The sequence below is a fragment of the Apostichopus japonicus genome, chromosome 18 (assembly GCF_037975245.1).
Source record: "Apostichopus japonicus isolate 1M-3 chromosome 18, ASM3797524v1, whole genome shotgun sequence".
Lineage (NCBI taxonomy): Eukaryota > Metazoa > Echinodermata > Holothuroidea > Aspidochirotida > Stichopodidae > Apostichopus > Apostichopus japonicus.
In genome coordinates, this window is record NC_092578.1 from 16,237,443 (window position 1) to 16,250,998 (window position 13,556).

At 35.2% G+C, this 13,556-nt stretch overlaps 1 protein-coding gene across 2 annotated transcripts; it reads right to left on the reverse strand.

Moving 5' to 3' along the window:
- Positions 1-585: 585 nt before the first annotated feature.
- LOC139958865 (dual specificity protein phosphatase 19-like) lies at positions 586-13,310 on the reverse strand. 2 transcript variants are annotated; one of them, XM_071956266.1, is made up of 4 exons: positions 13,158-13,310; positions 8,906-9,145; positions 5,458-5,608; positions 586-5,236 (listed from the first exon to the last, which is right to left on the reverse strand). In XM_071956266.1, the coding sequence occupies exons 2-4, from the start codon at positions 9,117-9,119 to the stop codon at positions 4,978-4,980; spliced, it is 624 nt and encodes a 207-aa protein (XP_071812367.1). In that variant the 5' UTR covers positions 9,120-9,145; positions 13,158-13,310; the 3' UTR covers positions 586-4,977. The 2 variants fall into 2 exon arrangements, with proteins under 2 accessions (XP_071812367.1, XP_071812368.1); XM_071956267.1 differs by lacking the exon at positions 13,158-13,310 and adding an exon at positions 10,660-10,835.
- Between the last annotated feature and the right edge of the window lie 246 nt (positions 13,311-13,556).

Below are 13,556 nucleotides of genomic sequence, written 5' to 3' on the forward strand. Positions count from 1 at the left end.
TATCTACGGTGACAAAGACAGAAAATATAAAATATAAAAGTGCAATTAATCGAAGTGTTCTTTTGGTAATTTATGTCAAAACTCTTCTATCGTAATAAACTTTCAAAATAAATCAATAACATAAAACTGTTAGCAAACTGCTTATCCACTAGAGAGCCTGTGTAATAGAATGTGTAAAAGTAAGTTCGCCTGACGTTTCCATCCTAGCAGAATCTTCTGCAGAGGCTAAATGACAGAATCACATAATAAACTTTCAACTAATTTTTGAAAAAAGGAAACAAAAGAGGTGACTAGAACAGGATTTTTTAGACGAGAGATTTCGAGAATACCATGTAGCTATCCCTGCCATGTAGCTGGTGTGGATATTTTCTTTGTAATGGTCATAATGGCTACCTTCTATAAAACCAGAGATCACAACTAGACCTCACTCAATACAACCTAGCAGGAATGGGATTTCAAGAATAATTGTGTCGTTCCGATATAACCAGTGTGTAACTGGTAACCAGTGTAAATGGTAACCAGTCATATGTAACCAGTACAAACCTCTTGACTACAACTATGGCAAAAAAAGAAAATGACACTCAGTTTAGTGTTAACAAACCATTACCTCTTTATTTATCACAAGTGTATACAGACCTCTATAAATTCTGAATAAGTGGCAAAAAAAACAAGATTCTCGATATGAGACCTCAAAAGAAATATATGTATAACAGATATTAACAATCCAAATATGGAACACAAATCTTAAGTGTTATCTTTTTAACTTTCCAGGAACTTTGGTCACATAATTTTCTTTTAACACAGAACATTGTCGAAGATTTCACTTCCACATGTTTTCATGTCAATGAAACAATTTGTGTCATCACTTGGGCCTCTGATATTTCTAGCAAATACACGTCAACCATAAAATCATGCATTAAACAAAGGCCATCACGTTTACTGCGCTGTCAAATAAGTATTTATAATTACAAAGTGAACAGCTTAAAACTTCTGCTGAGATTTCCACATTATGATAACAAACATGGTATATGCAACAGAGATGTGCTGAAAGAGAAGAAACAATGCCCTCACGTCTTGGGTTATTGTATGACCATGTTGTACACTGTACAGCAATTATGTTTTACATTGACTATCTTGCAATGCTGTCTCTTTGGTACAGTGTGGTAAAATTCATGTTATTATTAGGTGGTAGCATCCACAATTATCAAAGTTGACTATAGTTTCTGTTCTTAATTACCCGTAATTAGTCACATTCAAAACAAAACTATTATTTATATATTTTTCTTTCCATGGGTGTAATTCATGAAAGGAAATTGCAAAGAAGAGGCAATCCCAGGCTGGTCTGTTTAGCAAATTTCTGTTTGTTGACATAAACAAGGGCAAACCTTATCAGCATTACTTTTTACTTTAAGCTCGTTGATATACTTAGAGAATATATACAGCTGTGAACCACTCGGAGTGTTCAAAAGTAAATAACACTTGCGAAACTCGACCAATCAGAATCAAGTCTACCAGTCCCATAAATATAACTAACAAACAAACAACCTGGGATAAGAAATCTTCCAGTTCTGTGTTTAGCCCAGGTCAGAAAGTTGAACTTTATAACATGTGTTTGCTCATATTCAACTATTTTGAAAAGGATAATTATTATTAACAAGTAAACAGTGCCAATCAGATTATATTGATAACATAGGGGCTTGTCTTAATCTAAACTGAAACACAATCACAGGTCATTTAGATGTGTAAACCAAACTATCTGGCTTTTACCTGAAAATTATTAAACTTCATAAAGAGGTGTTTGTTCTTGGCAGATTCAAAGTTAACAAATGTGAAGCACTCTCTGAGCTACTATATTTTTTTTTTTGGTGTATGACGTTTTGATTTCTAACCTTTCCTCTATAGACAATTCAAATCTGTATTACTAAGATATGTTTACACCAACAATATGATAGCCAACCAAAAGAAAAGATGGATTCACTCAAAAAGTTACTTAAAGCTTTAACATTTACTTCACTAAATCTTAAATTCAGTACTATATGTACAACTGCACAAAATGTAAATTTTTGGAAGATGATCAAAATACTATTCACAAACAGAGTGAGCTAGTGCTGTTAAAGATGCACACACACACACACACACACATACAAAAAGGTAAAAAGACATCACGGATAGGATAGGGTGTTGAACTGATGCGATTAGATCAATATATCCATCTTGAATATGACAGCCATTTCTGAACCCAATTTGAACAAAATAATTGACCCGTAAAATATTACAAATTAGACAAAAGGGATGTATAGATACATATTGATAAGCTCTTTCACCAAAAGACTTTGATAAATTGCACAAATATTGAAAACCAAAAAAGACAAAAAATGTTGGCAAGACATTTAAACTGGAAACAAACCCTCTAACATGAAAACAGAAGGGAAAGAAATATGACAAAAGGGTGGGAATGGCAAAAAAAATGAATAAAATCAAATAATTGTCTTTTGGGTCCCCTCTTTTGGTAAATTCTGGACCTGCCACTGGTAATGCAATACTAGTGACCTTTCAATTTGCACTAATATTCTGTGTTCAGTTCAAGACAAAAAAAAAACATATTTTATGATATGTGGTACTGAAAATGACCATTCAAAAAATAATTTGAGTGCTGTGTATTTAAGCTGAAATATATAACTTATATATATATATAACTCAAAATAAAATAAAACTGTTAGCAAACTGCTTATCCACTAGAGAGCCTGTGTAAGAGGATGTGTAATAGTAAGTTGGCCTGAGTTTTCGATCCTAGCAGGATCTTCTCCAGAGTGTGTGTTTTTGTCCCTTCTGTTACTGTTACTTGTCATTTAGCCTCTGAAGGAGATCCTGCAAGGATCGAAAAGTCAGGCCAACTGACTTTTACAAATATGTATATAACTCAGTTGAACTAATATAACTGCTTGTAAAATGGATTTACTGACTTAACGCTTACCTTCCACTTCTTTTCTAGATACTGAAATATGTTCATATCAACTAAGAAAAACCTGATGTTAGACAATAAGTACATGTGTTACACTGAGCAAATTAAGGTACATGTGTGCAATATTTCAATTGTTTCTCCCCCTTGGATGAGAAAGTCAGAACGACCACACGGTAAACAAAGATATCATACAAAAGTAACATAGATAAAGAAAACAAACACAGAACAGGCCATAAAGGAACAAACAATAAATATACTCAAAAGAAAATATGACATCATCATGAAGATAAATATAACTTCAGAAATAATATGAAAACTAAATCTATAAACATAAAATATAGAAAGTTCAGACAAAAAGTACTATTAATCTTAAATGTTTAAGTAAGTTACCATGCCAACTGTTAAGTCACTAATTCATATATACAGCATCCACTACATCACAATTGTGTCTGTGGGTTTGTTGACCATTCATATCGATGTGCAAAACACAAACAACACACTTTCAGAGTGAACTATAATTTCAGCTTAATATTTACAACAACTATTTATCAACAATAATAGGAACAACTGTCTTTCACTATTAACTGTCGTGACTGTGAACATTAACAGAAGCACAGGGAGGGGTCTCATGCAGTCGCCATGTTAATACTGAGGAGGCATGTCAAAAATAGAACAATTGGTTTCATTATTACAAAAGATTGACGAGTAAGCTTGCATCGTGAATTTGTATCATCTTTTAATACTGTTTCTTACGAAATATATTTTTAAGCACCATTTTAAATGCATCAGTAGGTTTCCTTGCAATATGAAGGCTGTTATTTCTCTTCAATAGAGTCAATTTAAGATTATAAACTATACTGGTTTCACAGATATGGATAGGGGGGAAATGAAAGAATCTCTAGCAGATTCACAAATCTACACATAACTTGTTGCTTAGAATGTTAGATTCTCAGGAAATATGAAACCCAATGATCCACACTCTCTCTAGGCAACATCCATAGGAAATGTTCTCGTTTGTGAAGGATATAGACTAAGAAAGCGTACTCTTTTGTTCATGGAAATGCACTTTCTATAGAAAATATCATTGCAATTGAGACTAACTGTGATATCGAGGTGTATAAAAACTGTGCATAATTAATTAACATAAAAATAATTAATAAACATAATGAATGAACAAAAAAAAAATTTAAGTATGTTAAGCTGATTTCTAATGTTAATACCACTCAGTACTGTCTTACCATAGCATGCTTTGAAGCACTCGTACTGGCAGTTTGAACAGTTTCAAACTTACTGTCTAATGGGTAGTAATTCGAAATAAAGGTGATCATGAAATTTAACCAGGTGTTTGGTTGAAAAAGATTAAAATTAGGCAAAAAACCTAACTTGCTTTGTTTCTTTGTTTTTTTATTACACAAGGTGATATTCCATCTCATTATTAAACCATATTCGGTAAAAATTAAATGGGTAAAATTAAAGCCAAAAATAGCACCGAACTCGAAGTTGCGATCGAAAGACTTAAAATGACAGAGAAAGATATAGGAACTTACAGATTCCGTTTCCCATCAAAGTCGAGAATGGGCCATAATTGATGTAACTGATAAGTACTCTCTCTAAACTTGGCATTTATAAAGCTTATCTGCAAAATCATTGCGTTAGATTTCAAATTTATTTTCCTGCAGATAAGTGCACATAACCCACTCTAAGTTGACATTACTCTCGATCTGCATTTGGAAACTTCTCAAAGGGACACTACAAATTCAGAACATTTGGAAACAGAACAGTACCAACTATTTCCTGAGAAAGACAAAAATCGGTGGGCAGCGGTGGTACGATAAAAAACGGAGCTACAATTTCTCCTTCGAGTCACTTGTCTACATCATTTCTTGCACAACCCGTTTTTCTTGGACATCATTGAACAACATGGACAAATGTTTTCAGACAGGACGTCACTCAACCTCTTCAAAGTCGTCCGCCTCTCGAGGAAGACAAAGGGGAAAAGGGAAACCAAATTTCCTTCATTTCTTTTTGTTCTTAATCTTTGAGTGGATCTCCTCATCTAACTTTTCCAGAACCTTCATGAAGCCCTCGTTCGGTTTCACGTACCGCTGTTCTCTGAGCTTGGCCAGTTCTTCCTGTAGGTGGGCTTTCTCCATCTTGATGAGGTAACCCAGGGTCACTGTGATACACCTGGACACCCCCGCATTGCAATGGACCAAGACTCGCCCTCCGGTCAGAAGGGCATCGTCGATGAATTTGAAAGCTTCTGGGAAATACCTGCGTGAAGAGAGCAGCGAGATCCCTGTTAAGTTGAAATGGTTCTATACATTGTATTTGCAGGGGGTTTAATTGATGTTTAACTAAAGATATCATAAAATGTGAACATAAAATTCAAAAAGTTTAATTTTGAGGGTTAATTATTAATTCATGAACATTAACATCTTCAATGCATACAGCTTATTAAAGTTTACGATGGTAATTAATATGAAAAAGCTCACTTTCTGATGTTGATGCATGGCAGGTCACAGATCGGTAGAGATAGGTAGGTGAAATCTTCCGGAAACACATTGTGCATCAAGATGAGGTTGAGAATGTGCGTGATACCATTCTCTTGTAAGATTTCAAAAGAGTTTGCGACATCTGACGATCCTGGTGGTTAATTTCAACAAGAAAACAAAATCTTGTTAAATTTATGACATCCCATGGCAAAAACCCAGTGTTGACATTCTTGTGCCATAAAATGCTGAAAACTCTATTGTAACCTGTGCATTTGTGAATCCTTTGGTCATTTTGCATCTATAGGGCATAAATCTGGAGATGTGATTCCATAAATTATGTCCTACATTCAGTTTATAAATCTAATTTATCGTACCACTCTGTTTTAGTTTTATAGTGCTCATCTGAGGGAAAGGTTGGCAACTTTTGTCAGTTAAATATCCTTTTCTGGAAAAAGAGCACAGTAGTGATAGAGGGTATGGGGGTGGGGGGAAGTAAGGTCTATGTAAAGCTGCAAACATTCATTTTTAAAAGGAAATTAGAATCTGTTGGATATGATTCTTTAATCCCACTCTTCTCCTTGGCTCCTCTCCTCCAGTTACTTTGCCAGGGCTTGAAATAACTCGAGTAACAGTCGAAAAAGCTGGAAGTGATATTCAAGCCTACGACAGTCTGACCCACAGCCCTTCCCTCCCTCCTTCCCCATCCCCGAAGAAAAGAAAATTCTAGTCTAACCAAAAGATTTCCGACCTTCAAATAACTGTCTTCTGCCCCGCGCCCCCCCCCCCCCACATCCCCTCGCAATAAATTCTGGTAATGCAATGCTGATGACCTTTGATTTGCATAGACAGTCTTGTGTTCAGTTCTAAACACACTGGAATATCTCAATCAAACTTCAATACTGCCAATCATCTGCTGTGCACATAGACTAATGCTGTTATAAAGTTCAACTTTGCATTTTCCTATCTCTAATATTGACAATATCTCACTTTGAGACCTGGTTTGTATTTTATCTACCTAATGCAGACTGTACAATCTGGGTGTTGTCAGACAATAACATTCTTTCATATGTTATATTAGTAAAAAATTTATAGATGTGAATATGCTGATATAAATGTCAAAGCAAATATATAAAGTCTTGATATCTTCAATTGCTCAGTACTACTGTATGTCAAAAGCTATTACACATTACTAGGGCAAGGTTGAAAGATGTTTGCTTCTGATTATCATTGTACAGTACAAACAGCACATTTGACCCAAAAATGTAGCAAATTAAGAATGACCAATCTGATTGTTGTACACTGTAAGAGAGATATTCAGGTTTGGTTAATAGAACACCAGCTTTGGGCCAGAAAAACTCCCCTTCGGGTGAATTAAATTCCTACCGCATATCAATATTTTTGTTTCATTTCAGTATCGCCAAAGTGATGGAGGGTGATACCAATTTATATTTTACCTATTTGCCATGGAAGTATTTTAATTATTACTAAGCAATCTGAATTTAATGTAAGCAGCTATTACTCTGCTGGGCAACCTTCAAAGCTCATTTAAGTAGTCCAAACAGACACTTTGTCCTCTCGGGCAACAGGCAACCATTAAATATTTGCCATGGAGTTACTAATATCACGATACAATGTGACATCATATGGTAAAGTTGCAACACACATATTATGATTTCTCTTCATAGAGTGTTGGCACTGAAACCAATGTCTTCATTATCTGGGGCAAGTTAGGTGGCCAAGAGGTGCAACCTTTTTGGTTCAAAATTTTTCAAAACCCATCTCCATTACAGAAATAAAATTGTGTCATAAATCAAGGGAAAAAAATACAAAAATGAGGCACCATGTGGATGATGTCATATTTAGCCTTGTGTGTGAAGAGCATTAAATCTGTGATATCTCCCGAACAGAACAACAAACAGAACAACGGAACAAGATCTTTCTTAGCTTTGTTGGAAAGTCGTGAGGGTTAAATGTCTATCACATAGACCAATAACAAATGGTTGGGTTTTGTGTGTCCTATAAGTTATGACCAGACTACTTATATTTAGTGACATACACTTTTACTGCACAAGTATGAAACTGCAGTGTAATAAACTCAATGAATTTTGTGGCAAAGTATTTGCACTAAGAGTAAGTTCTCTCATTTTGAATACAAGGCTTAACATACACACACAAAAGTTCAAAGCAGCTTAATGGCAGACATTGAAATTGAGGGCCCGAGAGGGGGTTAAGCGAAATGTCCCTGTATAAGTTTACATAGATCTAGGCTAAATCCAACACCAAAAGTGTATCTACTTTGTACTAGAGTATGTATGACACACTGCCCAGCAAGCTAGAAACTTGGCTCGAACTGCCTTGGTGGAAATGTTGGTTATTTTCAGTCACTGTCTAAAAGTAAATTCAAAAGCCGGTCGAATCGATTTATCAACTTCACCTAGAGCTCATGGTCACCTGAACGGATTATTGTCTCTTTGTATGCAAATTATCTTAAGCACACAGAATGTCGATCACTGGATCAGTCATTATTTTAAGAAAACAAACAAGTTTATATTGATCACGAAAAGATGACACCTATTGTACAGAGTAGTGTTGTGTCTACTCTGTTCACAGAGTACTTCCTGAGCTGTTACCCTTTTACCCTTTCCAGGTCACGACCCAGCCAATGAATGACGAGCCAAAGGCTTTCTAGAACAAACGATCAACTTCAACCAACCACTTCACTGAAAAATAAATGCTAGGATCAAAGTCAGAACTAACAGCACACAATTAAGGGCCATTATAGGCCACAAAATTTAGAATGCTAATACTTGGCTTTAAATTTTTGAAAATTTAAATGAATATCCTGGTGGTTCTGAAAACTTCAGATTATCTCCAGAGCATCTCAAGATCATCTCTAGATTATCTCCAGATGTCAAGGATTGTGAAAATTGGATAATTCAATCTCTCAAGAATAGCAGTGAAATCCTTGTTCAAGTTGGAGCACGAGTGACCATCTTTAGTATATTCAATAACCTTTGTTAAAGGGATACAATTTTTCATTCTTTCAAATATCACTTACATTTTTTTTACGGGAAGTGGTGTGAAGACAGGATTGCTAGTAACTGGAGCATATTATGAGCTGACAAGGTGATTAATGAATGGAGAAGTATTTTCCTAGCTATGTCTTCACTCTTACTAAGTTCTACTATACTAATATATATTTTTCTCTCTCTTGCTATCAAGCACTTTTATGATTACCACTCCTATCTAGTTTTAAGATCCATTTCAATTTTTCTAACAAAAGGAAAATGACTTCAAAGTAAACTTTGTTCATGATAGACTATAAGATGTTTCACCGTGTTCAACCCTATCCCTTCCCCTCCCCCTCTTAATCACCAAACAATCCTCAGGCTCACAACATCATAATAGATACTTGAATGTGATTATTATTGGAAAATCAACAACTTACCAACAAAGAGATTTGGTCTAACGGCCACAATCTGTAAATCGGGGGCATAGTCGACCACAAACCCCTCACTGGATTCCTGCAGCTTTTCTGTTCTTGTTATTCCAGGCATGGTGTGTCTCTCTAAGTATTTCTCTCCAGTGCTGGTGGTTATCTTCGTGTCTACTTTCTTCAGTCCACCTCTCTTGAACTTCTCTATTTGATCTGTGAAACTCATGGACTTGTCACAGTTACTGCTTAGCTCTGTATTAACAAAGAAAAGGAAAGCATTTAATCGGGGTGGCAGTCCTTTGAAGAATATCACATGGATCAAAAGTATATGAGAAAAGAACGGGGAAGAATAATAATAATAAATGAGACTTATATAGCACCAAATCAGTAGACAAAAGTCACTGCTCAGGGCGCTTTACAAAGAAAGCAGATTAATTTACAAAAGAACAAGTGAAAAGATGGGTCTTAAGTAGACTTTTGAATGTAGAAAGTTTAGAGCATGTTCGAATGTGATCTGGTAACTTGTTCCAGAGATAAGAGCCAGAGTATTTGAAGCTTCTGTAACCATAGGTCTTCAAGCGTGGTTTAGGAACAGTTAAATACAGTTTGTTGGAGGAACGAAGTGTGCGAATTGGAATATATGGCAAGAGAAGGGGCATGGGAAGGGTTAGGAAATGGGAAGAGTTACAGGAGGATAGACAATGGGAATGGTTAGGGGAACGGAAGGGTTACTGGAGGGGAAGAGGAGGGAAAATGATAGGGATGTTTTGAAGAATGAATCTTTAGTTCCTTGTCAGTTTGTTGGCGGTTACAGTAGGTGACTGTCAATTACAATTCACATATTTCTGATAATGCGAAAAAATCACCCCCACTTCCTCCATGTGATTTGTTTTCAGTAGCCTGACACATTTAGCAACAAACACAAATTAATGCAATACTTGGTATTTGCTTCCCCAAATAAGTACTGCTTAATTACCACAGATCACCTTAGTGGCTCATTTCCTGATTAAATTCAATTGATATTTCAGGCACTTCCTCCTGTGTTTGATATCCCAGGGTTGCTACTAAATCACTGAACATGACTAAATGCACATGACAAGTACAGTACAATATATATTGTCACATGATACCGTATGTAAAGTGTCTTTCTCAAATATCCAGGGTTATCCCATGATCGAGCACTGGTAAATCACTGACAGGCTCTTTGAGCACATATCATATGTCATGGCAATGCATTGTCACATGATGTGTATAACTCAGCTCATCATTTTTTACTTAGAACATTAAACTGAACCATATGGGAGTAGAGAATGAGGCATTGTTACACAAACACAATTGAAATAAACTGTAATTAGTACAACATTGCAGTCTTTAGTTTACTTCATTACGACATTACTAGATCTATACAAACTTACAAATAATGCAATATGACTACCCAGTCAGAGGTTATTAAACTATTTAGGTTCCCTCTGTATGAAAGTGATCTTTTAACCAAAGGCAGACCACACAAATTATAACAGAGCTCCATGAAATAGTTTTGGGATATTTATTCTGTCATGAAGATAACCTTGTCTGGAAAGTCATCACATTTACAATGAAACTATTGACAAATCTGATTGCAATTTATTTTTAATACAGTAAATATATAAATGCATTTTCATTTCATCAAGTCTTTGGGTTAGAGCAGACTACCTTAATTTTACTGAACCTAATGAATGTGAAACAAATATTTCAAAAATTACTCAACTGGATACCTTGTGACTTACCTGGACAGTTTGCTTAATCCCATGCATTAGAAACAAAGTGGATAAAATTAATAAAATCCTTCTTCCACAAAACTTCCTTAGAAAATAACAAACACCTCAATCACCTTAGTTAAAGCTCTGCGTAAACTTCTTGGTTCTGACTCACGACAACAAGTAATGGGCAGTTGGGCACCGCATGGACTATTTTACAATGCTACTGTATATACTCTGACTACAAATCTGCTAAAATATGGCAATACACTGATCAAGCTTTATGATAAGATATTTATATATAAAGTAGTATATATATATATATATATATATATATATATATATATAAATAAATTTGTGTTCAAAGAGCAGGTTGAACACGAGGCGACCTCGTGTGACACAACATATTTTTTCATCTTCACCAATATTAAGTATTTATAACTATACAGAAAGTTGCACACAAAAGCCAGGTTAGCTCTCTTATCTTTAATAGAGTATATAAGTGCCAGCTAGTTGTCTATTATTAACCCAGTTGTACTAGGTAAACAAAATGCTTTGGGGATCTTGTCAACAAGCATCAGAACCATAGGCACTATCTGTTCAGAGGAAATGAGCTTATTTGTAGACGACTGATAAACAACTCGAAAAGACCAACTTAGAAACATTTGGAATACATGTGTCATTTCCATTTACTTATCACCTAATAGTGAATTAGATAACAAGAAAACCTGGATTATTTTAACCTATAAGCTACAGTATGTTCATTATCCTGATTACGTGTTACTGGGCCAGAATCTGGATTACATGGATCTGCAAATCTACAGAACCATTCTTCATTTACTAGAAATATTTTTAGTCACTGACTTATTTAAATGGTAGTTTTTATAAGTTTGATTCAATTACATAAATTTGCAAACAGTTACAGCACAACAGACACAGATACTGAAGAGAAAAATGCTGGCATACTCTACTATACTGTAATATCACAACATATGAGTACTATGTATCGTCCATTTTATAGGTGGAGTTCATCGATATGCGGTGCAATACAAGGTTTTCAACGTCTCTCAAAAGTCAAAATTATGAAAATATACACATATCTACAGTAATAGGGATAGAGCTAGAATATCATGGTTAGAAGCAATCACAACCAAATGTCTGACAAGTTGGAGACTGTACAAATGTTGATAACAGAAAAGGAAAGGTTCCTTCCTTGTGTTCATACATGCCATGTGCATGCTGTATGTATACTCTTGTAGAATAAATGACACATGAAATTTGCAGATGGTATATATCGGAATCGTGATCCACAATGTTAATACAGTATTATGCTCAACTCCAATCTTAAATGAGCATAAAATGGACAAACACTGTCTGTATAACTGAATTGCAGATTAAATTTTTGAAGGAATCAACGGATAAGCTGCCAGATCATTGTTAAGTACTAGCAGTTGCAGGATAAATGACAGAATGTAGTAGGCTGCTACATGTACAGATCTTCAGGCACGAGTAAGCAATGGTTGGAGGTCAAAATATTATTGAGTGGATGGAACACGCACCACCAAATTCGGATACTCCCTGAGGAACTGCTTAGTAGCAGGTCAAAATCTCATTGAATTAGGAATAAAGATACTTATCCTTACCAAAATACAAAATTTTTGATCGAATTCCATTCAAATGAACAGAAATACTATAGGTTAATTAAACAATATAAAGTTTGCATGAAAGACCGTCTTCATGGCCTGCAATTAACACAAGTTATGCTGGCACTGGACCTATACAAACTTAAGCAATGGGCTGAAGAAGATGGAACTTACAATTATATATACAAAATGGGTCGCTATAAAAGCTTTTATTTATTATTTTCAGAGAGAAATGACATAAGAATTCATGGTTTCTGATGTGTCGAAGAAATTTGGTGCAAAATTACACATACTATTTTTAGTTTCCCCTGGCAATCACTTTGCCACTAAATATTATCTTATTATATATATAACATAATTATAACTGAAAAAAACTCAATATGAAAATCTTAAAATATATTAAATTTCTTACCGACCACAGCAACCACTTTGAATGGCAATCGTTCTTGGAAATGTCAATTTTTGGTTTGCTCTAGCCTAAGTTACGACTTACAGCTTACAGGTACCTATCACTGCTAATGTTACTTTATGTTAGGCCTATCGAACTAGGGTAGTTGTCTGATATAATCTGTATTATTTTCATCAACCGAGTTGTATTATTACGTTATATTTGTGATATATGTATAAACTTCCCTGTACCTTATACTAATACTAATTACAAGGTTCAAGTAAGCCCTAGGCTAGGTTCACCATGAAAGCGGTATTACTAGTTATACTTCCATGGTTCAAACATTGTCACACTGAGTCACAGTTTGAACACGCGTTTGCTAAGTGATAAACCTAACAGAAACAATAACATTGTCAGTACGTCGCAGAGACCTAAATTTGGCTACAAAAGAAGTGAGTTAGTCCTAGAAAGAAGAAGAAGTTTCTTGCTGCACTCACGATGGAGAACTTATTCTTTGTCGATACTGCATTAGATGATCCCAGATTTGCTCTGTTAATCTCCTTTATCTTCAACTTTCTCTAATAAATGGTGAGAGCCTCAGTGTGTCTCAAGCCCTACTCGTTCGCTGTTATGAAACTGTTCCTTTTGCTAAGGCGCTAGGCATGTGTACATCTCTTGTTCGAAATGAAAGGCTTTGTATAGCAACGGAGTTATCACATGTGAGTCAAATGGTAAACAAGTCGTGACCTTGACCGGGTCACCTATAGAAATACAACGCCGAAAATTTATTTCTGGAAATTGAATTGAGATATTACCTAATCACATTTATTGTATTGTAGAGTTGCTTTCAGTGTTATTCCTCTTTTCGTGGGTACACAAATTTTTGTTGTGAAAAG

Excerpts from the sequence above, each read along its gene's own strand:
- LOC139958865 (XM_071956266.1), bottom strand. The coding sequence starts at position 9,119 with ATGAGTTTCACAGATCAAATAGAGAAGTTCAAGAGAGGTGGACTGAAG. Across the intron at positions 5,609-8,905 it reads TAGACCAAATCTCTTTGTTG|GATCGTCAGATGTCGCAAAC; the intron begins GTAAGTTGTTGA and ends ATTAACCACCAG. Across the intron at positions 5,237-5,457 it reads CCATGCATCAACATCAGAAA|GTATTTCCCAGAAGCTTTCA; the intron begins GTGAGCTTTTTC and ends CTCTTCACGCAG.